The sequence below is a fragment of the Cladosporium halotolerans genome, assembly GCF_011745625.1.
Source record: "Cladosporium halotolerans strain TM138-S3 chromosome Unknown Sca21, whole genome shotgun sequence".
Classification (NCBI taxonomy): Eukaryota; Fungi; Ascomycota; class Dothideomycetes; order Cladosporiales; family Cladosporiaceae; genus Cladosporium; species Cladosporium halotolerans.
This window is the reverse complement of record NW_027191472.1, coordinates 25,973-40,035: the sequence shown is the minus strand read 5'-3', so window position 1 is coordinate 40,035 and position 14,063 is coordinate 25,973. Positions and strand designations below refer to the sequence as shown.

Here is a 14,063-nt window from a genome sequence, read left to right as displayed (position 1 = left end):
AAGCGGGCTGCAGGCAGCAATACGCTGTCACGGCTGTCTGCTGCTGTGTCATATCAAAGGCAGGGACGACGCTTGGGCGGCGCGCGCGCGCCATTGCAGCCAAGCTTTTGCGGGGGTGGGTCTACAGAAACCTAGCCGACGCCGCCAACTAGAGCTATTTGGCCTATTCCCTATAGTGACTATACACACGCATTGGGATCTGGCCCTCTTCCGACCAATTGCAACTCATCTCCCCAACTCCACCACAATGGCCATCCCAACACCCTCCCCAGCGCCCAAATCCCACCACCTCTCCGACCCCGCAACCCACCCCTTCCTCACCCCCTCCTTCGACCCAGCAACCTACCTCAACAGCACCCTCCCCTCGCTCTCCCTCTCCGCCCGTCCACCACCCAACAACGCCTCGCTCCCCGACCTCTCCGCCCAAACCCAAACCCTCCTCGCCCAGCTCTCCGCCCAAACCGCCCGCCTCTCCGCCTCCCTCACCCAGCTTACGGACGAAATCATCCGCAGCGGCGGGCGCCTCGCATACGAAGTCGAAGTCCTCCGCGGCGAGACGACAGGCCTCACCGACGCGCTGGAAACCGGGCTCAAGAAAGACATCGAGCTGCTGGCGCCCGCGACGCAAGAGAAGAAGAGCACACAAGCGCAACCCGACGCAGACGCAGACGCGGACGCAGACGCAGCGCCCGCCGAAGCGAAGGAGGACACCGCGGCTCCTCCTCCCACCAGCGAGCCCGCGCACCTCGCCTCCCTGCGCGAACTCTCGACTCTGCGCGCGCGCCTCGAAAGCGTCGTCCAGACCTTCGGCGCCGCGACCGCCTGGCCCGCCGCGCCGTCGGAAATCGCCAGCGCGGCGAGCAGTTTCATCTCGGTCTCGGGCCCCGAAGCGACGGAGTCCAACCGGCAGCTCGAGCAGAAAGCGCAGGAGTACGCGGCCTCCGTGCGGGGCGAGATCAGCGAGCTGCTGGCCGCGGGCGATGTCGAGGGTGCGGGGGCGCGGGTGGGGGAGCTGAGGGTGCTGGCGGAGGTGTGGAGGGGGACGGCGGAGGAGAAGGCGCGGGGCAGGTTTGTGGAGGGGTTGGGGCGGTTGGTGGAGGAGAAGGAGAGGGCTGCGAGTGCTGCGGCTGGGAAGAAGGGGGGAGAGGGGAGGAAGGCGGGGCAGCCGGCGAGGGGCGTGGATATGCGGTATGGGGATTTGGACTCGAGGGCGGAGGGCGGGTACGGGTTTTTGCAGAATTTGAGGAATTTGAAGGATGGGATGTATCTTGATTGAGATATTGAGGGGAAGGAAGATGCTGTGGGTGGAGATACCTGAGATGTCTTGCGTGCCAATACATGCACTTCTAGAGGAGGCCAGGCGCAAGCCAGTGAGACGACAGGTCCGCACGGCATGGCTGTGCGTGCAATGTATACCATTGAACGCGACGAGAAAGAGGAAGCGCATCAATCACTGAAATTCGTTTGACGGTTTCATTGCATTGGTGTAGCTAACATCGCAGGCCGCCGTCCGTTCTTCATTACCAAACTCCGCAATCCTCCCTCTCAACCCCTCTCAAACCACCCTAGTATCCACCAGGGCAGCTCGCATTCTTCGCCTCCTGGTTCAGCGAAAAGCTATAAGTCGCCTCCAACACATACGGCGCATCGCCCGGGCCGTAGATGTTCCTCTTCTCCCTCTGCCACTCCGGCTGGTTGATCGCATCAATCCAGTCCTCGACCTCCATAACCACACAGCCGTTCTGCTGCACAGTCCTGGGCCTCGAAGTGTCGTTGAACAAGCCCTGCGTCTCCTTGAGCGTCAGCGTGCCGTTCTGGCCGCCGCACGAGTAGACCTGGAAGGCCTCCTGCTCGGTGTAGACGTCGACCTGGATGCCGCTCCAGGGGCTGGAGAGGGTGGCGACGGGCGCGGCGCGCCAGTCGTAGGGCCCGTTCTGCGCGCGGTTGACGAGGTAGCAGGTGTCGTAGCCCGTGCAGTTCGTGCCGCAGTTGCCGAGCATGTCCGGGTTGGTGAAGTTGGCGCCGATTTGCTTGGGGCTGGACCAGAAGTCGTTGATGCTGTGCTTTTGGTTGGGGAGGACGGTGCCGTTGGGGATCAGGATGCCGTCTGTGGCGATGCGCTGGCCGCTGTAGGGGAGGTGGAGGGTGTGGTTGAGGGCGAGCGGGGTGGAGGGGTTCTGGAAACCGTCGAGGTTCCAGTAGGTGTGGGACGAGAGCATGATGGGGGTCTTGTGGGTCAGGGAGAAGGCGGACATGTAGATGTGCCAGTCGTAGGGCGTCAGAGTGTAGGTCACGTAAGAGATCACGTCGCCGGGGAAGCCCATCTCGCCGTCAGGGTCCATGAGGGAGAAGGTGATACTGTCGGCAGTGTGGGCGACGACGGTCCAGTTGCGCCAGTCCCAGCCGTTCTCTGTTGGTGGCGTGTTAGCTACTTTTCTTGTTTCGAGCATTCTGCGATTGAACTTACTGCCACCATGGAGAGTGTTCAAACCACCATGCTCGTTAGCATCAACCTCGAAAACCTCGCCGTCAATTTCGAATGTCGAGTTCATGATTCTGTTCGCATAGCGACCAGGAACACCGCCCAGATGGGGATGCTGCTTGTCGACCTCGTAGTAACTCGCGTTGTCGAATCCAAGGACGACATCGCGCTCCTCGCCATGGACGTCCTTGATGAACAAGTTGGAGATGGAGGCGCCGTAGGGAATGAAGTGCGCGCGGATGCCCTCGCTCGAGATCTCGTACTTGCCGTTCTCGTCGACGCCGGTGCCGTTGCCGACTGGCTCAGAGGACTGCGCGAGGGCGAGGAGCGGGAGGGCCGCGAGGGTAGCGAAGCGTGCGAGCATTGTTGCGTGCCGGGTTCGCTGGATGGTTGGAGGTGGTGTAGGGTCTATGGAGGGATGGCGATGTGAGCAAGTCGGGCCAGCAGCGACTGGTAGGTATTTATAACAAGGCTCGACCGCTTGAGTGACTGCACTGAAGAGCCAAACTCGCAAGAGCTGGCAGCGGGTCGCTTTAAGCCGGGCGCGGTTCACATGGCCATTGGCACTTCACCTCGAAGGATTTCCCTCCACATGACGAGGACCGGGATAAATGACGCGGGCGGACTGGAGACGCGCGCGGACATCCCCTCATCTTGGCGAGGAGATCGCCAGGTACGGCGGAGAGCAGACGCAGCTCGGAGCGCAGGGTGACGCAGCGCTATACTGCGACTCGCTTATTGCCCATCTCGCTTCCGCAAGGGCCGCCGGGGGGAGAGTCGCACTGCAGTGGGCGTCTTCGTGTGATGACTGGGTGCAAAGTCACTGGTCACTGTATCATGCTTTTTCACTCAATAAAAAAACAGCACAGGTGAAGTCGCATTGTCTCGAGAGTCCCTCCCTTCCTCGTCGCACACCGACAAGCTCAAGCTCCATCTCCGCAGCTGACGAAAGCTTGGCCTGCGGGTAGTCGGCTCCACACCTGACCCATGGGGAAAACGATGGCTGGGCCACCGGCTGATGAACTGGTGGACCGGCAAAATGCACGCAATCGCTTGTGCTGCCCTGCGGAAACGAACTCCGGTCGGGCTTCTTCGCGTATTGACGACCTGGAAAATTGCGAGCCTAGGCAAAGTAATTAATGAAGGTTCGTGCGATGCAAGTTGACAGCGGCGCAACGTGGCGGTGGAGATTGGTGAGAATATTAATACCCGGTTATAGTGTGCTGCTCGGTGTGCAGACGCTAGGGTAATAAAGCATCCCATGTACCATACGGCGCCGCAAGACTACCTACGAAACTGGTCGACCCACATTCTTCTGAATACCACGTGCACCGTTGAACCACGAGGCGTCCATCAAAGCTTGTGCACCGAGCTATTGCGACTCCACCTCCTGAACGTCTTTCCCTTGTAATAGAACAGAATGCCAAACAGGCACCACAGCGTGATCAGACTCATGTTGGTCATGATGGGCGGGATGAAGCCCGACTTGATGACCCACGGCGTGATGAACCTATAGTTTTCCAGTCAGCCAATGTTTCAATTCCCTATCCAAAGCCGACGAGCAACTTACTCAGCAAACCCATATCCCCACAGATTCTTGTTGACAGTAATAGCGACCATCAATGAGCCCGCCACAGGCTTGTACGAGTCCACAGCGTACGTGTTGACCATAGCGGGCAAAGCGGCGACTTGCAAGCCGGCGCAGGTGTAGCCGATGATGACGATGGCTTCCCACGGCCACTTCCTATCATAGCCGAAGGCCGTGACGAAGTTGCCGAGCATCATGATGAGGACATAGGGGACTTTGATGTAGCGTCAGCACCGAAGCTTGCACGTTCACGTGAAGGGGGGCTTACTCATGGCTGGTAGACGCATCTCAGGCTCGCGGATACCGCCATTCTTCCTCGTGGCTCTGGCGCTGACCCAGTCGCTGAGCGGGCCGGCCGTAGCTAGACCGATGAACGCGCCAATGAGAATAGCGAAGTTCATGAAGCCAATGCTCTGACTATTGAAGTTGTAAGGCGGCGCGGCGAAATTCTGGCTCTGTGTCAAGTTGATCGTGAGGAAGGAGCTGCAGGACCAAGAGACGACGAAAGCGGCGGACTCGACGATGGGAAATGCAAACAGTTTCCACGGAATCCAAAGGTCGAGCGCGATAGCTTTGAACGGGTGCGGGTTGCTCTGCCAGAGCTTCCACTGCTGCTTGCTGGGCGTTCCTTTGCCTAGATGAGGGTCGCGCTCGGCTGTTGCTTGCTTGCTGAGGTCGGGCATGGTGTTGCGAGTCTCTACGCGGGTTACGTCGCTGGCGCGTTTCTCTGGGTCTGCAGATGCAATCTTCTCGCCCGATTCCGTGGGCGAGACTTTGGTCTCGGGAGTCGCGTTGTTGACCATCTCTGCAGGATGCACGCGGTGCCCTGTGGCAAGGTGATTAGCAAGATTCTGTGTGGATAAAGGAGAGAAAGACTCACATTTGGTCTCCGGGAACATGAAGATGGTCATCAGCAGCGACGCAGCAAGAATGGCAGTATTGAACCACCAGAAACTGCGCCAGCCCACGTGCAAAGCCATCGAGCCAGCAATGATCGGGCCGACCATCAAGCTGCCCATGTAGGCGACCCAGTAGAGTGTATTCCAAAACCCGCGGTCGTGGAGAAAATAGATGTCCGCAATCACGGCCGGCTGGATGGTCTCGGCGGGCCCTTCAAAGCATGTCAGCGATTATCGCAGGCATCCGTCGAACAAATCGCCGTACCTGCGCCAATGCCGTTCAAAACGCAAGCGCCCATGAACGAGCCATAATCCTTAGCCACCGCACGCCAGATAGAAGCAACCAAGCAAATGACCTGCGAAGCAATGTACACCGGCCTGCGCCCAAAGGACGAGCTAATCGGCACCCAGATGAAATTACTGAACCCCAGCACCAAGATAGCCACACCCGTGAACTTGACCACAGATGCCAGATCCGAATCGAACGCTTGGATCAAATCCGGGAACATAGGCGCAAGCGCGAGGGGTCCGAAGCCCTGCGTGAACGTGACGCTCGTGGCGGCGGTGATGCAGCAGGTCTTCCAGAGCTTCGACCAGTTCAAGGGGTCGTGCGGGTCTGCGGAGGGCTGGGGCACGAGGACGCCGGCGCCGCTTTTGACGAAGTGGTGAGAGCCTACGTCGGCCATAATTTCTGTGCCGGGAAGGATCTCGGTGTGGAGCTCTGACTCCAGTTGATGGAGCTCCTGGTCTTGATTAGTTGATGAGGGACGGACGACATTGTGCTCAATGAACCTACCCGCTCATCGTAGTTCATCTCCATGTTGAGGGTCAATGGGGTCAGACAAGGTGAGAAAAGATGAGGTGTGTAACAGGGCCTTGCCAGGCTCACAGCAGATTGAGCAGCTCAAAGATACAGCGCAGCATCTGATGTTCAAAGTCGAACGAGCATCAGGGCTGGACTGCTCAGCCCTTTAAACACCATCATGAATAGACTTCCATCAAACAGACTCCAATGCGTGGCACGCGCATGCGAGGCACGGCAGATGAACCAGCCCAAAGAACATCCCACCTGTAGGTTCATGCTATGCCAACTCCGGCAATGCGCGCGCGGGACGTCTCTGGTGCGGAGAAATAGATATGACCTGGAACCTGCCGGAGCGCGGGCCCTGCGGCATCCTTGAGAGGCGCTGCCGCGTGCTAGGTGCATCTTGTGACGCGCCATGACTCGCTGTTGCGGGTGCCGACAATGCGGAGGTGCGATCAGTGTGCTGAAGCGAGATGAGGCGGTTTTGGCGTCAAGATTGGGTGTTGATTGTGTGAATCTCGCCATGCTTGAGGACTACTCATCACTATCTCCAAGCGTCGGATTCTCGTCAATTGACCGCCGTCAGCATTGCCTAGCGTCACTGTGGCGTCTTCAGAGGGTGTCTCAACCTCGGACACAGTGCACGGCAGATCCATTGGTTGCAAGCGTGGACTGGGAGGCTCCTGGCTCCAGACAAGCTTTCGCCACGTTTCGTTCCCCGCGTGGGGTAAGTACTCTTGGTTCTCGGCAAATGGATCGGAGCCGTGATGCGATCCATGAATGATCGCAGTCATTTTCATCCACTCAATCACTTCCTTTCAAATAAAGCATTGACGAGGTGCTTTGTGGTTCATGAGGGTCAGCGGGCAGGCGGGTGGCGAAGCTTCTCCGATGCAGCATTCTTCCTCAACAATGGCTGGAGGCGACATGGAGATCGCACGTTGACATGTCACCCGGTCGTACGAGAAGGCATTTGCTGCTGACCGGATGGATCATTTTCGTCAAACAACAATTGGTTGGTCTTTTGGTTTCTTTCCCCACAGCTCAGGTAAGTCGTCGCGAAAGGTTTGACCCTCAGGGCGAGCTTATGAAATCCGCAGGATGCTGTAAGACGACAGGTATAATTCGTGGTGTCAAACGCAGTCTTTCAGGTGTAATGAAGTGGAGGCATCTCCAAACCCGAAATATGACACCACAAATCTACAGATGATCGCTCGAAGGTGCAACGAATATACATGCGGACATGCAGAACCAAGAAGCGACATCAATGTTGCGTGATATGAATTGCTGCATGTGATCGTGACTGACCGGTAAGACTGGAGAGTTGTCAGTTGGTTGCGAATGTTGCTTGGATCCGGCATCGGGGACGACACGGGGTGAGGCTGATGCTGTAGCGACCCGGACCACATCAGTTTCCCCAACACTTCACTCAAGAGGCGAGTTCCCCTTGTGACCAGGTGAAGGTTTAGCACTCTAAGCAAGTGAATGTAGGGTACCGAGCGCGCGCTCCAAATGTGAGCCGCGCGAGAGTGAAGTGTAGTGGAGCACGGTGCGTGACTTCCCTAGTGTGCGGTCATTGTGAAACGCGTGCGGTCACCGCGTGTGTATAATCACATGCATCAGGCAGAACCGTTCACTCAGCACCGAAGCGAAACTCGTGCGGCTGCACCTCGAAGGCTTCAACATCACCTCGTCGCACTCAGGGTTCCCGACAACCGGCATCCTCATACCACGAGACATTCGCAACAAAACGAAGAAGCATTCACCACTGGGCCACGCAGCAAACATGGCTAATCTTCAAAGCATCAGCAGCAGTGTCTATCCAGACTATGCAATCCACCTGGCTTCATCGATGGAGGGAGACGGCCTCGTCTTGGACGAGTACTACACCTTCGAGGAGTACATTCACCGGCGCGGTACCTACCTTAGCCGTCTGCCGGACTATCGCCACTTGCCCAACGCTTGTTTCATCGCTCGTCGCCATGCTCCTGAAATCTTCGATACCGAAGAGCAGACTCTGAATGTCGAGGAAGTCCGCAAGCGTGAGCTCGCTAAGGAGCTTGACCCGCTCTTGCCATTACCCACGCAGACGAACACCGAAACTCTGGATAATTTCAAGACGTGTGCTCCAAAGGGCGTGATCTGGACTATTGATGATGGGAGCCAAGATGAAGTCTCGCAGTCTGCAAGAGCGCCAGCCGGCAATCAACCTCAGTCAACGCCCGATACTTCTGCGGTTGAAGGTCTCCCGGCTTCGGCTTCAAAGAAACAACCTTCTCTTCATGTGACTTCAACACAAGCGCCAGCTATTGTTTCACAGGACCGGTCATCAGTCGCGGACCTCTCAGACCTTGCCGTGCCAAGCCTCGACGGCAATCGTCTATCTATCGAGCCTGCCATTGTCAAGTCCAGCTCCCCTAAGGTGCCGAATCAGGTGGCTCACCAGAAGGCTCTCAAACCGATTGAGAACCATGTCAGGTTCATTACAGATCAAATTCCAGGAGGTTCAAAGGTCACCGAGCACCTTCCCTCAAATACCCATTTTATGAATAGCGCGACCCAAGCCACCAGTCAGCCTCCCAAAATCAAGACCGCTGTCATGACTCCGGCCCTGCCCAAGCATCAGCTAGACCCTACCAAGCATTTCACACCAGATCCTCGCGTCTCTTCGATGGCGCACTACGGTATCGTCACTGCTGTCAAGGCACCCAAGCGTGCTTTCACTCCAGATGCAGAGGCCCCAACAGACGACGTGCCAGCGCCACCCTCGACTGTCCTCCAGCCGCCTGTAGCTCCTCAGACCCTGCTGAAGACTTGCACCGACTCCCATGGTCCGAGCAAGGCCACCAAGCCACAACAATCCCTTGAAGCAGCCGAGAAGCGTCAAAAGACCACTCGAGGCGTGGTACAGCCAGTCAACAAGGCTCCCACACAGCCAGTAGCCACAAGATCTGCTCGTACCTCGAGGACCACAGCGTCCGAAAACAAGCCAGAAACACCTCCTGCCAAGACCAGCATCGAAGCTCCCATGAGCAAAAAGCAACAACACCTCGAAGCCATCATCGCCGGCACCGCCCTCCCCAAAACCAAAGCTGAAGCACACGCCGCCGCAACCGAGCACCACGCCCGTCTCTCCGCTTCGCAGCCCAAATCCAGGCGCAGCTCCGCCCGCCTAGCGACCACCGCCGACCTGATGCCGTTCTTCTTCTCGCCCGCGAACTTCAGCACCGAGCGCGACAAAAATGGCGACCCGGTCGAGTCCGTGCGCTGCATCTGCGGCTGCGTGGCTGCGGACGGTGGAGAGAAGGGCGGCGAGATGGTGCAGTGTGATAAGTGCAATGTCTGGCAGCATAACGAGTGCGTGCTGCCGGCGCTTTCAGAGGAGGAGATTGAGAGGTTGAGTAAATTTGAGTGCACGGTGTGCGATCCGTGGGCGAGGAGGGATGTTTTGATGGCGTTGAGGGCTGGGGGTGGACAGATGAAGAAAGGGAAGAAGCGTGCTTAAAGGGATGTTGAGCCTCGAGGTCGGTGATCAGCAGTGCCTGTGGTGTGAGAAGAGGCGAGCGCGACATAGCTCTGAGACGTTGTTTGATGTCGTTGTTGATACCCAGTCGCAGAGTCGGTAGTCTGCGCAGCTCATGAATCGGAACATAGCGAGTTGAAATGGACGATGAATTCGTGTGAACTACCATCCCTCCCGAACATCAGTCTGAAGCAACCCGGCATCGATGTATTCACACATTGGAGCGTACTTCGACGCGACTCTTACTTATGTTACGAACCCACAGTCTGTCATACTCACTGGACCTCCTCTATAGCCTTCTGAGTGGGTGCTAGGATAGAAACAAGGGGAAGGTTGCTAGTCATTTGAAATGCTCCAAACACTGCATCGGAAGAGCATTCTTCGCAAAGAAAGTAGTGAATCGAATCTTGATGCCTCAACATCAACGCCCATTTCATTTAATTTCTCGTGGTCCACCACGGACAAACTCGAGCCTTCTGAAAGATTGTTCTCAAAGCATTCAACCCAGATCCCACATCGTTTCGAGACCATGCCCCAATTCTAAAACAACTTTCCTAGACGGTAGCGACAGACTCCCTTCCCACTCACTAGCCCAACGTCCCTTCCCACTTCAGCTCTCATCGCCTCTCTACCGCGGCGGAGCCGGCGGCCCTGTAAGAGGCAGAATAGTCAGATCAATGACCTGACAAGTTGAGCTACTCCCAAAGCTCCCCAGCGACAAAAACCCATTACAAAGCGCAAACACACTGCCACTCGACCCGGGGAAGTCGCACGTCAACGTGCTGTTGCAAATCGAGCAGCTTGGCGTCATGCCCTCGGGGTTCGCGTCGTCGAGGAACAAGTACGGGAACGGGTCTCGCGTGTTCTTGCCGAGAACCTGGCCGTTTTCGGTGGAGCTGAGCTGTGACTGGGCGTTGAGGGAGAACGGGCTGCCGCCGCTCGTTTGGTCGAAGACGATGAGCGTGCCGCTGGAGCCTGGGCGGTCGGAGGCGGGGGAGATGCGGCCGACGCCGACGGTGCCGGAGGAGTTGTAGCCAATTGCGAAGGAGGAGGGGGTCGGCTGGGACGAGGTGACTGTTACTGTGGTGCGGGTGGCTTCTTGGGCAGTGGTGGATTCGGTGGAAGTGAACTGGGTGGGCTTGTGAGCTTGGGGTTTTCGAGAACATGGGCTGGGCGTCTTACGACGTCAGTTGCTGTGACGGAAACTGGCACGGTTGTTGTGACTATGGTCTGTACGGAGACCGCTGAATAGAGCAATTAGCAAGAGACACCGCTTTGATGCAACAGAGGAAACACGACACTTACTGGACGTTGGGAATCTAGTCTCTGTGGTAGTCTGCAATTTATCAGCATGATTAAGCTACACCATCTCCATCTTGACCTACATAGACCGTCGAAAGGCGTGAAACAGTGACCGTGGCCGTGACCGTGGAATAGGACGTCGGAGTAGGGAGCTGCGCACACTTGCAAGCACCTCTAATGTGTCGTTGGCGTTTCTCATCATCACCTTCGTCTGGGAAACAAGTGAAGGCCGGAGCTGCACTATCAGTGCTAGTGCCTTGACTTGCGGTGTCGCTCGCGCCGGCTTGCCGTTTCATTCTCTCCGTGATAGGAGATGGCAGAGGCACTGGCGTTGGCGTGGGTGATGCTCCACCGCAAGTGAACTCTGTCACCGTGCTGGATCTCGTTAGGCTTGTTGAAGACGAGGGATCGGACTTCGCTTACTCAGTTTCAACGCTCGTCACAGTTGCAACGGCCGTAGTGATCGTGGTCGAGCCCGTGAATGTGGTAGACACAACGGTGGTGGAACCTGGAACGGTAACAAAATCGGTGCTGCACCACAGTCAGTCCTCTCCGGCACATCATTGGAAGCTCAAAGGCATACAACTCCGCGGTGGTCGTGACCGTCGATCCCTCGACTATAGTAGTCGCGGTGATTTCCGTGACTGTCCCGGTGAAAGACGTCCTTCTGCAGGTCAGTTTCCGGCAAGAGAGCCACCTCTTAATCAAGCACGTACACCGTCTCGGTTGTCGTCCTGTTCTTGGTGACCGTCGTAATGGGAACCTCACTGGTGCAAAACGTGCTGACAAAGGGACGTCCGCCATAGTTCAGCATACAGTTGTAGTCGGTGAGCCTGCAGCCCTTGGGATATTTCTTCCCGCGAGCGAAGATATCGCCATTGGCGTCGGCAATTGGATTGGCGAGTGCTGTCGCAATGAGCGTGAGCAGCAAAACGGCCCAGCCTTTCATTTTTGCGGTGAAAGGATTCTGATCGAAATGGTCGAAGGTCGCCAAGCCAGTCTCGGTCGATACACCGATAGCGAGATGGAGAGCGCCATGGAGGAAACGGCATTTTATAGTAATTGCAATGCAAGGAGAGTCGAAGATGGCGTCCAAAGTTGGCGCACCACCATATGTGGCAATATGAGCTCGATCAAAAGCCTAGACCTTAAGGTGTGAGACGTGTGGGAAGGGTTGTGGTGACAGATCTGGAGTTTACGTATGAGGAGGGTGCGCCAAATATTGGAGGCGTAGAGAAACGGTTCCAGTGTCATCCCACAGCATGAGCGCTACACATGTCAGCTATCAACGAGTATTCGTTTTGAGCCATGTGAAACTGAGGGCATTCAATTCATGATGGGCATTCAGGTCACCTTGAGTTCGTATTATCATCAAGTACACACGCAAATGCTTGTTAAACCACATGCCCTTCTATAACGGAGGCGCTGAAAGAAGGGGTGAGGCTTGAGCGGATTCGGTGTCGCGGACTTTCTCGTGCGACACAGAATCCATGAGGTGGGCGGTCGAGCTGATTGGAAGCCGTGCCTGGCACTCGGCTTGACGGTGAAAATGCTTTTTCTTTCTCATACCCAATTGCGAGTAGCAGCGAATCCGTTCAGGACATGCAAAGTGAGTCGTTTCCTTTCTCGTTGATCATCGCATCTTCCAAGCCTGCGTTCCCTTCTCCTGACCATCCTTCGAATCCCACTCCGCCGTAATGTTCAGACCTCTGCCCTCCGCATCCTTCAAGAACTTGATGGCGCCACCGATAGTCGTGCCAGAGCTTAGCTTGTTACCAGTCTTCCCCTTTCGATCGACAATGCAGGTACCGCACTGCCAGTGGGTGCGCTTGGTCATGGGACTAGTGCTGAAAGTCACTGCACCCTTCTGGGCAGACAGCTTCTCCTGCTCCTCCGGCGCGATCATGCCCGGCGCGCCGGCAGACGCCGGTGGCGCGGGCGAAAAGACGGTATCGAACCACGTGCACCACGCATCGAGCGAGTCGATGTCTTGGTCCAAGGCGACCTCGAACGGCACGTCGAACTGCAGGTCCTCGGCCTTCGCCTGGTGGAGGTCCCACATTGCGATGGGACGCTTCTGCGAGGTGCTGCCAACCACGGTCTTCGCAGGCGGGTGTTGCACAACGACGTCCTCGAGCGCACCCTCCAGCATGCAGTGCATGTCGAAACCATACACGTCGCTCCAAAATGTCACATTGTCGCTCACCCAGTCGGGGTCCGCAAGCGGTGCTAGGTGTACGCTGACATGGCTGGGTACCATGAGACCGTCGAAAGAGCCGTCGGCGCGGCGCTTCATGAAGCGGTCCCTTGCGCAGAAGACAGACGGCAGCATGTTTTCGAAGAACAGGCAGTAGCCCATCCATTCACTGACGATGATGTCGACATGCTTGTAGCTTCCGGGCAGCTCATGGAGGTCTTCCACCTTGCCGCGAATGAAAGTGATCTGCTTGTCGAGTCCATTGTCGAACGCGATCTGGCGTGCTTTGTCGATGATGGCGCTGTTGTCGAGAGCGAAGACTTGCTTGGCGCCAGCTTTGGCGCAGAACATGGAGAGAATACCAGTACCACAGCCCACATCCATGACAGTCTTGCCAGCGAACAAGTTCTTGTTCTCGTAGATGAAGTCGCGGTAGGCTTCTGTGCGGACAGTGTCCTGGAGCATAGTCTGATGGATATCGTTGAAGCTGTAACTCTCGAAGTACGAATCGTCGTAGCGCTTCGCCTTTGCTTCGCCTTCGCCTTCGTTCTTGCTAGGAGCATCAGACCAGCGCTTCTCTAATGTTTCGCTGACCTGCTCGCGATAGACGTCGAACTGTGATTGGAGTTTGCTGAGCTGCTCCTTGAGCTTCGAGACCTCATCCGTGGCGTTGTTTGCTTCAGAAGCCTCAGGCTGCTTGCCGCTCGATTCCATCGACTCTAATTCATCGACACTGAACAGCAGCGCATCGTCCTCAAGCACGGGCTGCATGAACTTCTCATCGTCCCAAGCGGACGGGTTCTCAGTCTCAGGCTTGGCGTTACCCTCCTTAACCTGAGAACGCACGTAATTCACAAACTTGATCATGCCAAAGAAATCAAGGCCTGCCAGTCGTCAGCCTCATATTGCTTTTTAGTCAAAAAGCACAACCCGGCTCCCAGACCTACCTACCATGCTTAGAGCGGAACGCCACAAGATCAAAACCATGCTCCGCCTTCATGTGATCCAGCGCCTGCGTCAAAGACGTCGCAACCTCGCTACAAAACAGACACTGCACATTGAACTCCTCGGCGTCTTCCTCGACATCGTTCCAGCCCTCGCTGTCCTCGCGGACGTTCAGAGCGTCGAACTGCTCCGCCGGATCATTGTCGTCGTCGCGCGGCTGCTGGGCGGACGGGCCGGCGTTGACGATTGCATCGATCGAAGCCATTTTTGCGGTGGTTTTGGCTGAGCCGGTGGCGGTGCTGTGTTTGTGCTGTGCAGGCAT

General features: G+C 56.7%; 6 protein-coding genes across 6 annotated transcripts; 2 read left to right on the top strand and 4 right to left on the bottom strand.

Annotated features, from left to right (window-relative positions):
- Positions 1-247: 247 nt before the first annotated feature.
- Positions 248-1,276, top strand: WHR41_06417 (uncharacterized protein; the record flags this gene model as incomplete). The annotated part of the gene is made up of 1 exon (XM_069375022.1): positions 248-1,276. One exon carries the CDS (start codon positions 248-250, stop codon positions 1,274-1,276), a length of 1,029 nt encoding a protein of 342 aa, XP_069228307.1.
- Positions 1,277-1,459: 183 nt separating this feature from the next.
- On the bottom strand, positions 1,460-3,072 carry WHR41_06416 (uncharacterized protein). Its single transcript, XM_069375021.1, has 2 exons — positions 2,468-3,072; positions 1,460-2,410 (listed from the first exon to the last, which is right to left on the bottom strand). Exons 1-2 carry the CDS (start codon positions 2,844-2,846, stop codon positions 1,566-1,568), a joined length of 1,224 nt encoding a protein of 407 aa, XP_069228238.1. The 5' UTR covers positions 2,847-3,072; the 3' UTR covers positions 1,460-1,565.
- Positions 3,073-3,672: 600 nt separating this feature from the next.
- WHR41_06415 (uncharacterized protein) lies at positions 3,673-5,952 on the bottom strand. The gene is made up of 6 exons (XM_069375020.1): positions 5,766-5,952; positions 5,235-5,712; positions 4,951-5,181; positions 4,339-4,896; positions 4,053-4,284; positions 3,673-3,992 (listed from the first exon to the last, which is right to left on the bottom strand). Exons 1-6 carry the CDS (start codon positions 5,787-5,789, stop codon positions 3,836-3,838), a joined length of 1,680 nt encoding a protein of 559 aa, XP_069228172.1. The 5' UTR covers positions 5,790-5,952; the 3' UTR covers positions 3,673-3,835.
- Positions 5,953-7,560: 1,608 nt separating this feature from the next.
- Positions 7,561-9,279, top strand: WHR41_06414 (uncharacterized protein; the record flags this gene model as incomplete). Its single annotated transcript, XM_069375019.1, has 1 exon — positions 7,561-9,279. The coding sequence occupies one exon, from the start codon at positions 7,561-7,563 to the stop codon at positions 9,277-9,279; it is 1,719 nt and encodes a 572-aa protein (XP_069228173.1).
- Positions 9,280-9,630: 351 nt separating this feature from the next.
- WHR41_06413 (uncharacterized protein) lies at positions 9,631-11,548 on the bottom strand (the record flags this gene model as incomplete). The annotated part of the gene is made up of 7 exons (XM_069375018.1): positions 9,631-10,426; positions 10,480-10,541; positions 10,603-10,633; positions 10,683-10,974; positions 11,023-11,130; positions 11,183-11,263; positions 11,316-11,548. The coding sequence occupies 7 exons, from the start codon at positions 11,546-11,548 to the stop codon at positions 9,926-9,928; spliced, it is 1,308 nt and encodes a 435-aa protein (XP_069228174.1). The 3' UTR covers positions 9,631-9,925.
- Positions 11,549-12,035: 487 nt separating this feature from the next.
- WHR41_06412 (uncharacterized protein) lies at positions 12,036-14,050 on the bottom strand. Its single transcript, XM_069375017.1, has 2 exons — positions 13,748-14,050; positions 12,036-13,680 (listed from the first exon to the last, which is right to left on the bottom strand). The coding sequence occupies exons 1-2, from the start codon at positions 14,004-14,006 to the stop codon at positions 12,233-12,235; spliced, it is 1,707 nt and encodes a 568-aa protein (XP_069228175.1). The 5' UTR covers positions 14,007-14,050; the 3' UTR covers positions 12,036-12,232.
- Positions 14,051-14,063: the final 13 nt, after the last annotated feature.

Coding starts and splice junctions, on each gene's coding strand:
- WHR41_06416 (XM_069375021.1), bottom strand. CDS start 2,846: ATGCTCGCACGCTTCGCTACCCTCGCGGCCCTCCCGCTCCTCGCCCTC. Junction 2,411..2,467: donor GAACACTCTCCATGGTGGCA/GTAAGTTCAATC, acceptor CGCCACCAACAG/AGAACGGCTGGGACTGGCGC.
- WHR41_06415 (XM_069375020.1), bottom strand. CDS start 5,789: ATGGAGATGAACTACGATGAGCGG. Junction 5,182..5,234: donor TTTGAACGGCATTGGCGCAG/GTACGGCGATTT, acceptor CATGCTTTGAAG/GGCCCGCCGAGACCATCCAG. Junction 3,993..4,052: donor TGGGGATATGGGTTTGCTGA/GTAAGTTGCTCG, acceptor GGAAAACTATAG/GTTCATCACGCCGTGGGTCA.
- WHR41_06412 (XM_069375017.1), bottom strand. CDS start 14,006: ATGGCTTCGATCGATGCAATCGTCAACGCCGGCCCGTCCGCCCAGCAG. Junction 13,681..13,747: donor GGCGTTCCGCTCTAAGCATG/GTAGGTAGGTCT, acceptor GACGACTGGCAG/GCCTTGATTTCTTTGGCATG.